The following is a 17,861-nucleotide window of genomic DNA, read 5'->3' on the forward strand; positions in this document are numbered from 1 at the left end:
TAAAGGGTAAAATAATAGGCTAATAACATTCAGCATGTAGAGAAAATAACCGAAAACAATAGCTTAGCAACGACAGCCTAAGAACATTCAATCGGAAGAGAAAATAGCTTGAAACAATAGCCTAAGAAAATTTTACCCAAAATAGTCTAAAACAATAGCCAAAGTACATCTGGCCAGAAGCAAAAATACCCTAAAACAATAGCCTAAGAGCATCTGGCCAGCAGAGAAAATAGACTAAAACAATAACCTGACAACATTCGATCAAAAACACAAAAATAATAAGCTAAGAACATTCAACCTGTAGAGAAAATAGCCTAAAACAATAGCTTAGCAACAATAGCCTAAGATCAATCAATCAGAAGAGAAAATAACTTAAAACTGTAGCCTGAGAACATTCAACCAGCAGAGAAAATAGCCTAAAACAATAGCCTAAGAACAATCAACCAATAGAGAAAATAGCCTAAAACAATAGCCTATGAACAATCAACCAATAGAGAAAATAGCCTAAAACAATAGCCTAAAGCCTCGTACACACGGTACGATTGTTGGACAACCGAGCGTCTGATTTTTGTCAAAAGTGCGTGTGCCAGGATCTTGTCTTGCATACTAACGTTACACAAATTGTCGTGCCACAAACATGAATGTAGTGACGTACTACAAGGAATTTTAGCTCTTGAGCGCCACCCTTTGGGCCCCTTCTGCTAACTTTGTGTTTGGTGAGCACTGATTCTGAGCATGTGTGTTTGTACTTTCGACTTTTGTGTGACGGATTTGTGCACGGACCATCCGAAAATCTGACGTGGAGCTGTGATTTGATAGAAATTTACTAGCCTGTCATCCAACATTTGTTGGCCAAAAATTTAAAAACAAGTGCTGAAAGGAGCGTACTAACAGTAAGAACTTAGGACAACAGCCTCTCAAATGACAATCCCCTTCTGATTTTCGAACCGTGAATAGGAGACTTTAGAACAATCAACCAATAGAGAAAATAGCCTAAAACAATAGCCTAACAACATTTGACCAAAATAGCCTAAAATGATAGCCTAAGAACAATCAACCAATAGAAAAAAATAGCCTAAAACAATAACCTGACAACATTCGATCAAAAACAGACTAAAAATAATAAGCTAAGAACATTCAACCTGTAGAGAAAATAGCCTAAAACAATAGCTTAGCAACAGTAGCCTAAGAGCATTCAATCAGAAGAGAAAATAGCCTAAAACAACAGCCTAACAGCATTTGACCAAAATAGCCTAAAATGATAGCCTAAGAACAATCAACCAATAGAGAAAATAGCCTAAAATAATAGCAACAATATCCTAAAAATATTTGATCTGAGGAGAAAATACTGTATCCTAAAATAATAGCCTAACAACATTCAACAAAAAAAAGCCTAAACAACAGCCTAAAAACATTCAACCAGAAGAGAAAATAGCTTTAAACAAAAGCCTAAGAACATTTGATCAAAAATCAAAACGATAGCTTAAGAACGTTCAAGCAGATGAGAAAAGAACATTTTGCCCCATGCACTGTGACCGCTTTCTGCAGCATTTAGGAAAATCTGATGTGGAGCTGTCATTTGACAAAAATTTACCAGCCTGTCACCCAACATTTGTTGGCCTAAAATTGGAAAACAATTGTTGAAAGGAGCATACTAACCGGTAAGAACTTTGGACAACAGCCTGTCAAACGACAATCCCCTTCTGATTTTCGTACCGTGTGTACGAGGCTTTAGAACAATCAACAAATAGAGAAAATAGCCTAAAACAATAACCTGAGAACATTCGATCAAAAACAGACTAAAATAATAAGCTAAGAACATTCAACCTGTAGAGAAAATAGCCTAAAACAATAGTCTAACAACATTTGACCAAAATAGCCTAAAATGATAGCCTAAGAACAATCAACCAATAGAGAAAATAGCCTAAAACAATAACCTGACAACATTCGTTCAAAAACAGACTAAAATAATAAGTGAAGAACATTCAACCTGTAGAGAAAATAGCCTAAAGCAATAGTTTAGCAACAATAGCCTTATGCCGCGTACACACGGTCGGACTTTTCATCTACAAAAGTCCAACGGACGCCGACGGACTAAAGCTGGCTGGTAATCCGATCGTGTGTGGGCTTCTCCGGACTTTCAGCAGACTTTTTCAGCCTCAAATCCGACGGACTTTAGATTTGAAACATGCTTCAAATCTTTACGTCGTAACTACGACGGACCCCGAAATCCGCTCGTCTGTGTGCTAGTCCGACGGACAAAAACCCATGCTAGGGCAGCTATTGGCTACTGGCTATGAACTTCCTTATTTTAGTCCGGTGTACGTCATCACGTACGAATCCGTCGGACTTTTGTGTGGTCGTGTGTAGGCAAGTCCGTTCGTTAGAAAGTCTGCTGCAAGTCCGCCGAAAGTCCGCCGGAAGTCCGCCGGAAGTCTGTCGGACAGGCTGTCGGACTTTTGTAGACGAAAAGTCCGACCGTGTGTACGCGGCATAAGAGCATTCAATCAGAAGAGAAAACAGCCTAAAACAACAGCCTAACAACATTTGACCAAAATAGCTTAAAATGATAGCCTAAGAACAATCAACCAATAGAGAAAATAGCCTAAAATAATAGCTTAGCAACAATATCCTAAAAACATTTGACCTGAAGAGAAAATACTGTATCCTAAAATAATAGCCTAACAACATTCAACAAAAAAAAGCCTAAACAACAGCCTAAAAACATTCAACCAGAAGAGAAAATAGCTTTAAACAAAAGCCTAAAAACATTTGATCAAAAATAGACAAAACCATAGCTTAAGAACGTTCAAGCAGATGAGAAAAGAACATTTTGCCCCATGCACTGTGCCCGCTTTCTGCAGCATTTCGGATCTTTAAATACGATGTGCGGCCCCCTATGGCATTTGATGATGTCAGAGACAGCACTGGAGGCCGCCTATAATAAGTAAATTGATCACTGCTGGCTTTACAAGCTCACAGTGTGCGGCATTAGATCCACACACTTCTAAAAAGCATCCAAAACCACTCAATTTTTTTTTAAACACAATTATAAAATATAATATTTTTAGAAGTTTCTCAAGTCACATGACATGAAAGTGCGCTCAGGAACCGCCGTAGCAGGTTTGCGCCCTACAACTGAAACGAATGAACCTCCCATTAACGCCATCCTCTGGAATCATTCCTATGTAATAGGAGGGTGGAGGAGTTGGATGTGCGTTTTATAACATGACACATGTTCCACACCGAGTCTTTACATCGGGGGGGGGGGGGCTCACTCCTTCCAGAACTTTTAAACCAAGCACAGAGACATCCATGGGTGGATGTAGAATATTACCAAATAAAAAATCTTTATATGATGGAGCTGAGAACTGTAGAGACATCTGGGCGGGTCATTAGCATTAAACGGAAATTCACAGCCTTTTATAGATATATATAAATTATATACAGATCGACCTTATGAATGAACCCATATGTAACAAGGATGCTGACGTCTCCTACAAAATGGCCACTAGAGGGAGCCCAGCACCTCAGCACATGAAATATGATTTCAAAAATATAGCTCAGCAAAGAGGCAAAATTGTATAAAAAAAAAGTAAATAAAATCACTTTTGTTGGGATCTGTCTAAATAAAAACTCAGAATGTATACTCACTTATTTAAGTACAGGATAAAAAAAAAAAAAAAACATAAACATAAAAAGTGTAACTAATTCAATTCAGTTCTTTAGGATCATTTTACATTACTCAATATGTATCCTGGCAGATGAAGGCATAAAATTAAAATAATAAAATCCTGATTTTTTAAAATATTTATAACGTATAGTCAGTGCCCCTGTATAGCCCACACATTTCCTGCACTCCCTGTGTGAACTATATAGTGAAAGAGACATATTTGAATACCCAAAGGGCAAAACGTATGCTTTTTTCCCCCTCCCCCATTATGCCATGTGATTTTAAGCAAGGCTTTGTTTTTCCTGAACTGTAAAGAGTCTCAAGACTCCTCTAACCACCCCCCTTCCTCCTACAGCACATGTGCCCAGGGGCCGAATCTGGTGCACCAGGCCCTTTTCATGTGGCCCTTACACATCAGACGTTAGGAGTCCCCCGCCATCCTTTCCACCACAATGCACCCCCCTTACCTTGTGCTGCTGCCAGGAAGGTGCTGGGGGCATTGCTGGGAAGCAAAACTGTAGGATCTGGAGGAGGACCAGAGGAGGGCTGGAGTCAGCTGCCGGAGTCTGCTGAATGCTGAGACCAGGCAGAGAGGCGCAGGATCTGTGGGAGGAGTTCTGTCCTCCTCTCTGCCGTTGACTGTGGAGACAAGGTGGGGAAGAGACGAGGGGGTGCTGCAGCTGCGCAGAGAGGCACAGGATCTGTAAGAGGAGTTCTGTCCTCATCTCTGCCACTGACTGTGGAGACAAGGTGGGGAAGAGACGAGGGGGTGCTGCAGCTGCGCAGAGAGGCACAGGATCTGTAAGAGGAGTTCTGTCCTCATCTCTGCCACTGACTGTGGAGACAAGGTGGGGAAGAGACGAGGGGGTGCTGCAGCTGCGCAGAGAGGCGCAGGATCTGTAAGAGGAGTTCTGTCCTCATCTCTGCCACTGACTGTGGAGACAAGGTGGGGAAGAGACGAGGGGGTGCTGCAGCTGCGTAGAGAGGCGCAGGATCTGTGAGAGGAGTTCTGTCCTCCTCTCTGTGGCTTATTGCAGAGACAGGGTCGGGAAGAGATGAGGGAGCTGACACAGCCACACAGAGAGGCGCAGGATGTGTAGGAGGAGTTCTGTCCTCTCTGCTGCTGACTGCAGAGACATGGTAGGGAAGAGACAAGGGGGTGCTGCAGCTGCACAAAGAGGTGCAGGATCTGTGGGAGGAGTTCTGTCCTCCTCTCTGCTGCTGACTGCGGAGGCAAGGTGGGGAAGAGATGAGGGGATGCCACAGCTGCACAGAGAGGCACAGGATCTCTGGGAGGAGTTCTGTCCTCTTCTCTGCCACTGACTGTAGAGACAAGGTGGGGAAGATACGAGGGGGTGCTGCAGCTGCACAGAGAGGAGCAGGATCTGTAGGAGGAGTTCTGTCCACCTCACTTCCGCTGACTGCGAAGACAAGGTGGGAGAGAGACGACGGGGGGTGCCGCAGCTGCAGGAGAGGTTCGAGGGCCACATGAAATGGCCTGGCGGGCCAGATTCGCAAGCCTTGTGTTTGACACCTGGGTTGGGATGTGATTCAGTGCATCCTCACCGCCTGTCAAATGCTCCCTGAAGAGCAATCCGACCGCTGAGACCAACACAAGTGTGAACAAGCCCTTGGGTAGATGCGATGTCATGCATCAGCATGCATTTCCTTTGTGCGTTGACATGCATTTTGACGTGTGATTCCAATGCCTTTTTGAATTTAGAATTTGGAGTGGATAGGGTTACAGCCATCGACCAAGGCTCCTTAATACTTGTTGCATGTGGTATGCATTTTCATGCACTGCCATTGACTTCTACAGTCTTTTCCAATGTATTAAAATGCAGGAAAAAAATTGGATGTGTATTTTTTTCAAAACGCACAACATTATCTTTAGTAATAGGGAAACAAGACGCATGCACTTTAGTGCATCGTAGCTCATGCATTAAAATACAACAGAGTAAATGGGCCCTTAATGCTAAACTGCTTTTAAAGATATCTGAAACAGTTTCCAGGGGCAATCTCTGACACTGTTGGTGACTTTGCATATGATCATGTAATGTCCGTGCCTCCAGGGGCAGCCGGAGGGAATGAACCCCGCGCTGCATTTCCATCCATCACAGTTGCTTGTGCAGGTTCAGCCCTTAGGGCATCCCAGCCAGTTAATGGTTAATGGGGCAGTGAACAGCACAGCGATTTAATGAGCTATTAGGGGGGGGCGGGGGGGTGTTGGATCCCGACACCGGCCTAGAATTTCTTTTATGTGCGTTTGTATGTCAGTTTTTAGCACTCCGGGCATCACCAGGAAACATAAAATCTAAAACATACATCCATATTTGTCAAAGGCAACATCATACCCCCAAGAAGTGCCAGAGAAATTGGCAGGATATTAAAGGAAGATGGGGCTTAAGAGGAGACCATTGGAGGCAGCAAGTTTGGCAGCTCTCAGCAACCACTTCAAGAGGATTTTTCTCATTACACAGAAAGGAAGGGGAAAGGGAGGGCAGACAAAAAAAAAAAAAAGAGACGAGGAGGAGATGAGAAATGGGATCAGAATGGAGACCGAGCGAGGAGTAGCCGGCTTATACGGCAAAGAGCGCCAACGTTCAGATCCGTTACCCATGCCCAAACCAGACCTCTGCCATGATGGCGATTGCCTAAATGGAAACCTGTACTGAAAAAATACAGTGGCCGGCGTGGTTCAAAACTTTTGAAAATGCTGGTTTCCTGGCTGCTATGCTGATCCCTGGGATTCGGTACTTATTTGAATGTATTTATTACAGATACGTTCACATCGGTCCCTGCTCTCAAGGAGCTTGCAATCTAAGGTCCCTAATGGCCCGTACACGCGATCCGAATATCATACGACCCCTTTCAGCTTAATAGTCGCAAGTAGAAATTGAACAGGTAAATAAAGTTGCAAAAATTCTCGTACGACAGAAAAAAAAAAAATCGGAAGTGATGTCATGTGTTTGTAGTGTATTTGTATTGTATTTTCGGACGACAACTATACTGACTTAGGCCCGATTCACACTAATGCGTTTTTTGATGCATTTTGCAGAAATGCATGGGAATTTTTTAACATGAGGTTCCTATGGAACATGTTCACATCAATGCATTTTAGTACCTTTAGTAGTTTTTGGAAAGGGTCAGGGACTTTTTTTCATGCAAAATGCAGCGTTTTGCATGTAATAGAATTCAATGGACCAGCATCAAAAACGCAAGTACAGCGTTTTTTACAGCGTTTTTGCGGCCGTTTTGGGTTTTTTTTTTTTTTTTTTTTTTTTTAGACTGTATACAGTATACAGTAAACAAAAAAAAAAAAAACGCGAAACGCGGCAAAAACGCAGCAAAAACGCATTAAAAACGCTGCTCAAAAACGCGGCAAGCACCACAAAAAACACTGCAGAAACGCTCAAAAGCAACATGCATAAATGTGAATCGAGCCTTAGGCCCTATTCACACTAATGCGTTTTTTGATGCATTTTGCAGAAATGCATGGGAATTTTTTAACATGAGGTTCCTATGGAACATGTTCACATCAATGCATTTTTGTGCCTCTGCGTTTTTGGAAAGGGTCGGGGCCTTTTTTTCTTGCAAAACGCAGCGTTTTGCATGTAATAGAATTCAATGGACCCGCATGCAAAAACGCAAGTACCGCGTTTTTACCGCGTTTTTGCCGCGTTTTTGCCGCATTTTTTTCTCCTTTCATTTTCTTTAACACTGTATACAGTATCAAAAAAAACACTGTAAAAAAAAAAAATGCAAAACGCGGCAAAAACGCGGCAAGCACAGCAAAAAGCACTGCAGAAACAGCAGCATGCATAGATGTGAATCGAGCCTAAACGAAAATCAGACGATCTGGTATCGTGCGAGGTAATCTTTCGCGCTTGTCCGGTCGAATAATATCGGATGAACTGTCGTGATTGGCTCTCGAAATTAGTGTACACACGATCCTAAAATCATACGATTCTTCCTCGGACGACAGTTTTCGTACGATATTCGGGTCGTGTGTATGGGCCCTAAATCACATTCATACATACACATACTAGGGCCAGTTTGGATAGGAGCCAATTAAAGGAGAAGTACAATCAGGGTGGATAAAAATCAATGATTTAAAAAAAATATATATGATTTTTTTTTATTTAAACCGATTTTTTTGATTTTTATCATATTTATTTTAACCACTTCAGCCCCGGAAGAATTTACCCCCTTCCTGACCAGAGCACTTTTTGCGATTCGGCACTGCGTCGCTTTAACTAACAATAGCGCGGTCATGCGACGTTGTACCCAAACAAAATTGACGTCCTTTTTTTCCCTCAAATAGAGCTTTCTTTTGGTGGTATTTGATTGCCTCTGCGGTTTGTAAGGGGGGGCTCTCTGGGGACCCTGATGTAAGGGGGGGCTCTCTGGGGACCCTGATGTAAGGGGGGGCTCTCTGGGGACCCTGATGTAAAGGGGGCTCTCTGGGGACCCTGATGTAAAGGGGGCTCTCTGGGGATCCTGATGTAAGGGGGGGCTTTCTGGGGACCCTGATGTAAGGGGGGGCTCTCTGGGGACCCTGATGCAAGGCGCAGGCTATCTGAGGACTCTGATATAAGGGGGGCTCTCTGGGGACCCTGATGTAAGGGGGGGCTCTCTGGGGACCCTGATGTAAAGGGGGCTCTCTGGGGACCCTGATGTAAGGGGGGGCTCTCTGGGGACCCTGATGTAAAGGGGGCTCTCTGGGGACCCTGATGTAAGGGGGGGCTCTCTGGGAACCCTGATGTAAGGGGGGGCTCTCTGGGGACCCTGATGTAAGAGTATGCCCGCCTAAGTGTTCGACTTTCTTTACTTCGCTGCTATGGGATTGTCAGGAGTGGGCTCAGTCCTTCCTTCTCTGAGCTGACCGCTCATCTGTCGGCTAATTGCCAGCTCTCATCTCTCTCCACAGTTAACCAGCTGTTGTGGATCTGCTCGTCAGTCCTGCCTACTTAAAGATCTCCAGCTCACTTCATTCCTGCCTTCGCCTTGGTCACATCACAAAAAACCATCTCCTGCGTTCCTGTTTAAAGACTGGCTTTGCTGACATCGCTTCTGGCTCCTTATCCTGCTTGCTGTTCCTCTACTTGGATCCCTGACTTCTGGCCTGACTACCCGATCCGGTTACTGAACTCTGGCTTGGCTGACTACCTGATCCGGTTACTGGACTCTGGCTATGCTTTGACCACGCTTACTCTATGTACCTTTTTATTTCTATTAATAAACAAGTGTGATTTTACTGTACTTCTGTCTCGGTCTGGTTCATGGTTTCTGACAGGGCTCTAGCCCCAGATCTTTTGTAGACCTAGCAACGCCCCGGCTTCCCGACATTCAGCCAGTGAGGTCTAGCGGGTCTGATTTTTGAGGGGTAATTCATAGAAGGGTACTTACACAGAGCCTGGACTTGCTGTGGGAGGAGGACCTGCAGGAATAAGAATTGATGGGTTAGATCAGGATCATGTAAATGTATTCATATTTTGGCAAAGCATGTTTTAAGACTGTTTAAAGCTGAACACCAGACTAAATTTAAATCCCCTCCGTTCCTATCCTGTATCAGAAATCCATAAACTCTCCACGCTGCTGGAATAACAACCATAAAATAGCCATCTTCTTTGCCTATAACCACCAGCCCACCACAAACCAGTCTGAAAGTAGGAGCACCAACACCACAATCCAGCCACGCTTTTGTACAGTGCACTGTAGGCTATCCTGACATGTTTCAGGCACTGGAAACAAGAATGGAAATAGCCCATGTGGGCTTATAAGAGGTATAGAGCACAGATTTGATGTTGTTGATTAGATGTAATGTACACTTTGTAGGTTTACTATGTAATAATGATGGATTGTTTGTATTACTTATCGAGTTATCACTGTAAATATCAAGTGGATCCTGAAGAAGCCCAATCTGGGCGAAACCCGTCGATCCCATCACCGCCTTTTGGCTCTGCTGGTTGTATAACAAACCTGGCAACAGTGTTTACATGATTTGTACTGTCAGATTTTTACCTACGGATTAATAAATATTGTTGTTGTTCGGTATATTATGATTTTACAGATCTTTGCTACAGGCACGCTAAAAATCCCCTTTATTCCGGTGTCTCCCCCAGTGGGAAATTCAGGGATACCCTGTTTTTTTTTTTCTAAAGAATGATATTTGGGGATTGTGCCAACATTTTTTACTTGTACAAATTCTCCCACTCAACTTTTTAAAACAGGGCACAGAGAGGAGCTCAGCACCGGTGTGATAATTCATTCATAGTCCAGGGAGAAGGCTGGAGGTGACACAGAGAGCTGCAGAAACACAGAAGACTTTTTAGGACCCATTCTGTTGTGGTGATTTAATGGAACACCTTAATCTTTGTCACATTAAGGTTGTCCATTCATTATGATTGGGCAGCCAAGGCACCACAGAAGATGAAAACTATACATGGTCCTTTAACAACACAGTGCACCACAATGCACGGTATATGTGCGGTGGTGCATTGGGTTCTACTAGACCAGTGGTCTCCAAACTGCAGCCAGATTTGGATCTTTCCTTGCCTTTTTACCGGTCCTTGAGGCACTATTCCTTCAACTGACACCAACAATGGGGCACTATTTCACTATTCCTCCCACTGACACCAATGATGGGGCACTATTCCTCCCACTGACACAAATGATGGGGTATTATTCCTCCCACTGACACCAATGATGGGGCACTATTCCTCCCACTGACACCAATGATGGGGTATTATTCCTCCCACTGACACCAATGATGGGACACTATTCCTCCCACTGACACCAATGATGGGGTATTATTCCTCACACTGACACCAATGATGGGGCACTATTCCTCCCACTGACACCAATGAAGGGGCACTAGTCCTTCGACTGACACCAACAATGGGGTATTATTCCTCCCACTGATACCAATGATGAGACACTATTCCTCCCACTGACACCAACCATGAGGTACTATTCCTTCCACTGACACCAATGATGGGGCAATTTTCCTCCCACTGACACCAATGATGGGGCACTATTACTCCCACTGACACCAATGATGGGGCACTATTACTCCCACTGACACCAATGATGGGGCACTATTCCTTCAACTGATACCAACGATGGGGCATTATTTCTCCCACAGACACCAATAATGGGGCACTATTCCTCCCACTGACACCAATGATGGGACACTATTCCTCCCACTGACACCAATGATGGGGCACTATTCCTCCCACTGACACCAATGATGGGACTCTATTCCTCCCACTGACACCAATGATGGGGCACTATTCCTCGAACTGACACCAATGATGGGACACTGTTACTCACACTGATGGCAATGATGGGGCACTATTCCTCCCACTGACACCAATGATGGGACACTATTCCTCCCACTGACACCAATGATGGGACACAATTCCTCCCACTGACACCAATGATGGGACACTATTTCTCCCATTCCATGCAGAGTGGGGACACACGCAGCAATCACTCCCTGAAGTGTTCCGGATTTGAAGGTTCTTCAGCCACTGAAGACAGTGAAGGTTTCAGGAACTGGCAGTGGGACAGGTGAGTCTTCTTTTTTGGAGTATTTTTTAGTATTTTTAGAAAGGCGACAGAGTTGTTTTTAAAGATCGTCAAACCTTTTCCTCCAACTCACCAAATTTCACAAAGAGCACCCCGGTTGTAGAGACGGTTTTCCGTCCATTAGTGGCCACACACTGGAAGTACCCGGTGTCCGTAGTGTCCAGATTTCGTATCCGCAATCTTGACCCGTAATTGGTCGTGCGAAACGATATCCGGCGCGGCTCTTGGACAACGGGGGCGTCGTTCTTCAACCATCGTATGGTCGGAGACGGGTTCCCCGAAACCTTGCAATGCATCTCAGCCGTCTGGCCCAAAGACGTGGTTATATTGTTCATCGGTTCATCCAACATCAAATAAATATCTGCCAGAGAGAAGAGAAAGATAATTAGTGTCATCAATAGATAAAGGATAAGGGATTGCAAGAGGATATCAGGTGAAATTCAATTACTTACTCTCCTTGCATCTGAAGTATAATTAAATGCTAATTTTTTTTTTTTTATAGTTTTGGACAGAGTGGAGAGGGATTAGAACCCCTGTCAGTTTATATTGCTGTCTGTATCTCCGCTTTTTTCCATCTCTATTTGTCCTGTTTACCATTATCATTGAAAGTGACAGAATAACTCAAATTGTGAGTTGTCACCAGAACAGGAATTGAGTGTAAACCTTCCAATGGGGACACTAGTTCTGGTGAAAACCAATGATTTCCTCACTTTGGAGAGATTTTCTCACACTTCCTGTTTTGGCTATGGGACAGGAAGTGAAGGGAAATCTCCCCAATGGGACACAGATGGCAAAAAAACTACCAGGGGTTCTGACAACAGTTGACAACCACCATTGATCTGTTGAAAACAACAGAGATACCCAACGCGTTTCAAGTCTACGGTATTGGTTCTCTTCTTCAGGGGTAGAAGGTTACACGAGGACATGAATATGTCTATAATTAGCAAAAGAAAATGTGTGAGGATATAAATATGTTGTAATCTCCTACCCCTGAAGAAGAGAACCAATACCGTAGACTTGAAACGCGTTGGGTATCTCTGTTGTTTTCACCTTGGCTTTATTCATTCATATTTAGGGATGTGGGTCAGTGCAGCCTTTCATTTTGTGACCATCTAGCACCATTTATAGAATTCTCTGCTTTTTATCTAAGGGGGACACTGATGTAAGGACTTTTACCCTTAAAAATCTCCATAGGCGACGTTTAAAAATTTTTACAGGTTGCATGTTTTGAGTTACAGAGGAGGTCTAGAGCTAGAATTATTGCTCTCACTCTACCGATTGCGGCGATATCTCACATGTGTGGTTTGAACACCATTTTCATATGCGGGCGCTACTTACGTATGTGTTCGCTTCTGCATGTGAGCTCGGCGGGACGGGGCGAGTTTAAACAAAAATTTTTTTTTTCTTATTTATTTTACCTTTTATTTTTTATTTTTACACTGTTCTTTTTTTTTTTAAAAAAAAGTGTCACTTTTATTCCTATTACAAGGAATGTATTATGCCCTGTACACACGTGTGTGGGCTCCATCACACATTTTCCATCGGATTTTCCGACACACAAAGTTTGAGAGCAGGATATAAAATTTTCCGACAACAAAATCCGTTGTCGGAATTTCCGATCGTGTGTACACAAATCCGACGGACAAAGTGCTACGCATGCTCAGAATAAATAAAGAGATGAAAGCTATTGGCCACTGCCCCGTTTATAGTCCCGACGTACGTCTCTTACGTCACCGAGTTCAGAACGATCGGATTTTCCAATAACTTTGTGTGACCGTGTGTATGCAAAACAAGTTTGAGCCAACATCCGTCGGAAAAAATCCTAGGATTTTGTTGTCGGAATGTCTGATCAATGTCCGACCGTGTGTACGGGGCATAAGAAAAAAGCATGACAGGACCTCTTAAATATGAGATCTGGGGTTAAAAAGACCTCACATCTCATATTTACACTAAAATGCAATAAAAAAAAAATAAAATATAAAATGTTGTCATTAAAAAAAAAAATAAATAAAAAGAGCTATGGGCGGAAGTGACGTTTTGACGTCGCTTCCGCCCTGCAATGGTATGGAGACTGGTGGGGGCCATCTTCTCCTCGCTCGTCTCCATGCCACTGACGTGAGAGGATCCGATCCCCTCCGCCGCTGCCGACGGCCTCCGGTAAGCGGCGGAGGGCACCGGAGCAAGGCGGGAGGGGGGGGCCCTCTCCCGCCGCCAATAAAAGTGATCTTGCGGCGAATCCGCCGCAGAGACCACTATTATCGGAAACCGGACTGCCTGCCGAAAAAGAGGATACTAGGGTTATGGCAGCCAGCTGCTGTCATAACAATGATATGCCTCTTCAAAGTTAGGACCATGTGTGCGCAGCCTATGGTATTAGGGTGTGCACCCTAAATCTCAAGCACACATGTGTGTCTACATATATATGACGCAGACAGGGAGATCAGTACTTCTCTTATGGCAGAGCCGGTAAGATGGAGACTTTTCCCATCTTCCTGCTGGCACACAGAGCAATAATGGTAATGTGCATGGGGTGATTAGGGTGTGCCTAGGCACACCCAGCACACCCTGTGCGCACACCTATGGTTAGGACGTATATCGGCGTGCGGCGGTCCGGAGGTGGTTAAAAAAATATATAATGTTTGGGGGCTCTAAGTATTTTTCTAGTAAAAAATAATTATTGTTACATGTAAACAAAAAGTGCCAGAAAAGGCCCGGAGTGGAAGTAATTACCAAAAAAAAAAAAAGTAAAATGCAATAAAAATACATGAGAAAAACAATAGGAATGAGGCATGTAATTTGTTGCTTCAGATAACAAAAACTGTTTCACAATCAGACACTTTGTTTCTGGAATCCATATGATTTATTGTGAGTTTTCCCATGTGGGAAAAAAGTGTGGAATGAAAAAAAAAACCCCTAAAACTCCTCGGTAAAGCCATGGAAGAAGCTGTCTGTTTTTAATGGCAATTCTGGTTCCTGCCAAGGCGAAGGCACTGGGTCAATCACTAGATATGACGCGGACATCAAAGGAATCGTAAAACCAGAAGCACAATTCCGCGAACTCGTTATAAAAAACGCGATTTTCTCCCCCCTTGGGCAGATTGTGGCATTGTTCTTCTGCCGCGACAACGTGCGTCCCTTTCATGTGGATCTGCTGCGATTCCTGAATGCTTTCGGCTTGGCCTGGCTGGAAGTTGTAAGACAGTAAAACTCCCGGATTCTTTGATTCACTGTCATCAGAAAGTATTACGATAAAGCCAAGAGAAGATGTCTTCATCCAACGAGAGGGATGGATCCCCAGAATTCTGCTGAAAAGGCCAATTAACAGTTCGTTCTTAAAGATGAACTCCAGGCACAGAGAAGAGACACATACAGTGGGGGAGATAACGATTTGATCGTCTGCAGATTTAGAAAGTTTGCCCACTTACAAAGAAATGAAGGGTCTATCATTTTTATCATAGGTGTATTTTAAATGATAGAGACAGAATATCAACCAAAAATCCAGAAAAATCACATGATACAAATGTTATAAATTGAGTTGCAGTTCAGTGAGTAAAATAAGTATTTGATCCCCAAGCAAAACATGACTTGGTACTTGGTGGAGAAACCCTTGTTGGACAGCACAGAGGTAAGACATTTCTTGTAGTTGGTGACCAGGTTTCCACACATCTCAGGAGGGATTTTGGTCCACTCTTCTCTACAGATCTTCTCTAAATCCTTAAGGTTTCTTGGCTGCCGCTTGGCAACTTGAATGTGGACACTAGTTCAGAGATTCCTTTACTTTAGAGCAGGGGTTCACAAACTTTCACTTTCAAACTTTCTAAACAAAAGGGCCAGTTTACTGTCCTTCAGACTTTTGGGGGCCCAGAGTGTGGCCATTGGGAGTAGAAAAGGTCCCAACAACAGTGGGAAAAAAAACAATGCCACATCTTTGGTGTCAGTGGGAGGATTTTGTGCCCCATTACTGCTGTCCTTATGAGGAATTGTGCCCCGTCATTGGTGTCAGTGGGGGGGGGGGGGGGGGTATTATGCCCCAATGTTGAGATCGGTGGATAAAATAGTGCCCCAACATCAGTGTGAAAAAACAATGCTCCATCTTTGGTGTGGGTGGGAGGAATTGTGTCCCATCATTGGTGTCGCTGGGCCCATTTGTTGGTGTCGGTGGGAGGAATTCTGCCCTATCATAAGTGTGATTTGGCCTAATTTGTGGTATAATTGGGAGGAATTGGGCCCCTTCATTGGTGTCAGTAGGGGGGGACTATGCCCCATTGTTGATATCAGTGGATAAAATAGTGCCCCAATATCAGTGCGAAAAAACAATGCTCCATCTTTGGTGTCAGTGGGAGGAATTGTGTCCCGTCATTGGTGTCGCGGGGCCCATTTTTTGGTGTTGGTGGGAGGAATTCTGCCCTATCATAAGTGTCATTTGGCCCAATTGTTGGTATAATTGGGAGGAATTGTGCCCCATTCTTGTTGTCCTTATGAGGAATTGTGCCTCTTCATTGGTGTCAGTAGGGGGGGGGGGCGTTTGAGATTTTGCCCCATTGTTGATATCAGTGGATATAATAGTGCCCCAACATTAGTGCGAAAAAACAATGCTCCATCTTTGGTGTTGGTGTCAGTGGGAGGAATTGTGCCCCATCATAAGTGTCATTTGGCCCAATTGTTGGTATAATTGGGAGGAATTGTGCCCCATTCTTGTTGTCCTTATGAGGAATTGTGCCTCTTCATTGGTGTCAGTGGAGGGGGGTGGGGGTGGGGGTTGAGATTATGCCCCATTGTTGATATCAGTGGATGAAATAGTGCCCCAAGGGCCAGATAATAGCAAGCAAGAGGGATTTCCTCTCACTTCCTGTTTGGGCCATGGGACAGGAAGTGAAGAGAAACCTCCCCAATGGGACACATATGGCAAGAAATAAAAAACTGACAGGGGGTTTTAATCCTCCCCTACACTCCATTTTATCCATAATGAACAACAAAAAAAAAGTTTTCTCCTACACAGGAGGCCAGTAAAGGGTTAAGGCGTTGATGACGGTCCAGTACCACTTTGTTAAATCCATTTTCCTCCCTGTTTGTACCTTCACCGCGTCCAAGACATCTGCACCAACTTAAGCCCTTGGCAGGGCGCTGAGTGTGAAGCGAGCGGACTGGAGACGCGCTCCTTCCTCTGTTCCCTCGCGCTCGGCAGCAAAGTGAGTGAGCTTGGCCAGCGTTGTTATTTCCGCAGCCAGAACCGTACAGCGCCTGCCATTCACCGGGGAAACCGTGCCAGCTTCACTCCGCTGCGCCCCGCATCCTGCAGAGCACAAAAATAGCGTAGAAAATCCGTGCCGTTACCATTAAATCCATTATGAGAAACACTAACTACTTCTCTACAAAGCAAATTTAAAGTGTTATTAAACCCCGGAGCCTGTATTCACTATATCTGGTCTCCCACAGTACACAGAACATGGAAATTACATTATTTTAGTAAATCTAAACTGATAAATACCTTTTCTCTTCAGCAGTATATAGCAGTCTTGTGACTTCTATCAGTGCCTAGTTAAAGCTTGTAGAAGGAGTTTTCATTCTCCCCTGATTGTCCTATGAGGATGCAGGACCCCTGACCCTCTGTCTGGACAGTGCTGATTGGCCCTGTGCTGATCAAATGCACCCTCCCAGGAAAAATAAAAAAAAACTCTCTAGCACTACACACCAAACTGAGCATGACAGCCTCAGCTCTGCTCCTTTGTGCTGTGTGAAGAGGGGTGTGTCCTTTCCCTCCAATCAGCTCTCCTCACCTGAGTGTAAGATCAGCTCTCTGCCCCCTTTTTTTTTTCTGAACTCTCAGACAAGCCTTAAAAATTCTGCACTTTGAACAGAGTGAAAACTGCAGATAAACAGGTACAACTTATGTAGGAGGATTTGTTTTATCTCTGAGCATCACCTGAGACCAGACACTTCACTGGGTAAATGTCAGGGTTTACAACAACTTTATACCCTTCTTAAGGGGCAGCCCATCCATTAAGGGTGCATGGGCGCCGCCCCCCTCCCCAGCACATACCCCATCGGCAGGGGCACCCTTAATGGATGGAAGCTCATCCATTAAGGGCGCATGGGCGCCGCCCCCCCCCCCTACATCCCCGCCCTCCCCTCCCCCCCCTCCCCAGCACATACCCCATCAGCGGCAGCACCCTTAATGGATGGAAGCCCATCCATTAATGGCGCCGCCCCCCCTCCATCGCTGCCCCCCCCATCCATGTGTCTGGCCCCTTTCAAGACACCGGCACATGGATTCCAATGGGGGGGGGGGGGTTGAAGCACCGATTAGAGCCAGAGGCTTTAATAGACTTCAATATAGGGTGGGCTCGGGTCGCAGAGAATGCACGCTGAGCCCACCCAGGTGTGTTACAACAGCGAATGAATATTCACTGTTGTAACACTGATCCTCCTCCCGGCCAATCAGGAAGCTGGTTTTGACACCGGTCACCCAATTGGCTGAAAGGGCAGGCAATCCTATCTGATGCCTGGGAAGAAGAGCTGGAAGCCACCATGGAGGAGAGGACACGGAGCCGCTGCACCACGCTGCCGGCCACCCACTGCCGCTGATGGGGTGAGT

The 17,861-nt window shown here is 44.6% G+C and overlaps 1 protein-coding gene across 1 annotated transcript in view; it reads right to left on the reverse strand.

Annotated features, from left to right (window-relative positions):
• The window catches only part of ROR1 (receptor tyrosine kinase like orphan receptor 1), a 345,454-nt gene that overhangs the window by 84,363 nt on the left and 243,230 nt on the right, over positions 1–17,861 (reverse strand). Inside the window, exons 3-4 of the mRNA XM_073593811.1 lie at positions 11,340–11,627; positions 9,083–9,113 (exon numbers count right to left, since the gene is read on the reverse strand). Of these exons, the coding sequence (XP_073449912.1) occupies positions 9,083–9,113; positions 11,340–11,627 (319 nt within the window). The remainder of the gene's footprint in view (positions 1–9,082; positions 9,114–11,339; positions 11,628–17,861) is intronic.

The sequence above is a fragment of the Aquarana catesbeiana genome, linkage group LG07, assembly GCF_042186555.1.
Source record: "Aquarana catesbeiana isolate 2022-GZ linkage group LG07, ASM4218655v1, whole genome shotgun sequence".
Classification (NCBI taxonomy): domain Eukaryota; kingdom Metazoa; phylum Chordata; class Amphibia; order Anura; family Ranidae; genus Aquarana; species Aquarana catesbeiana.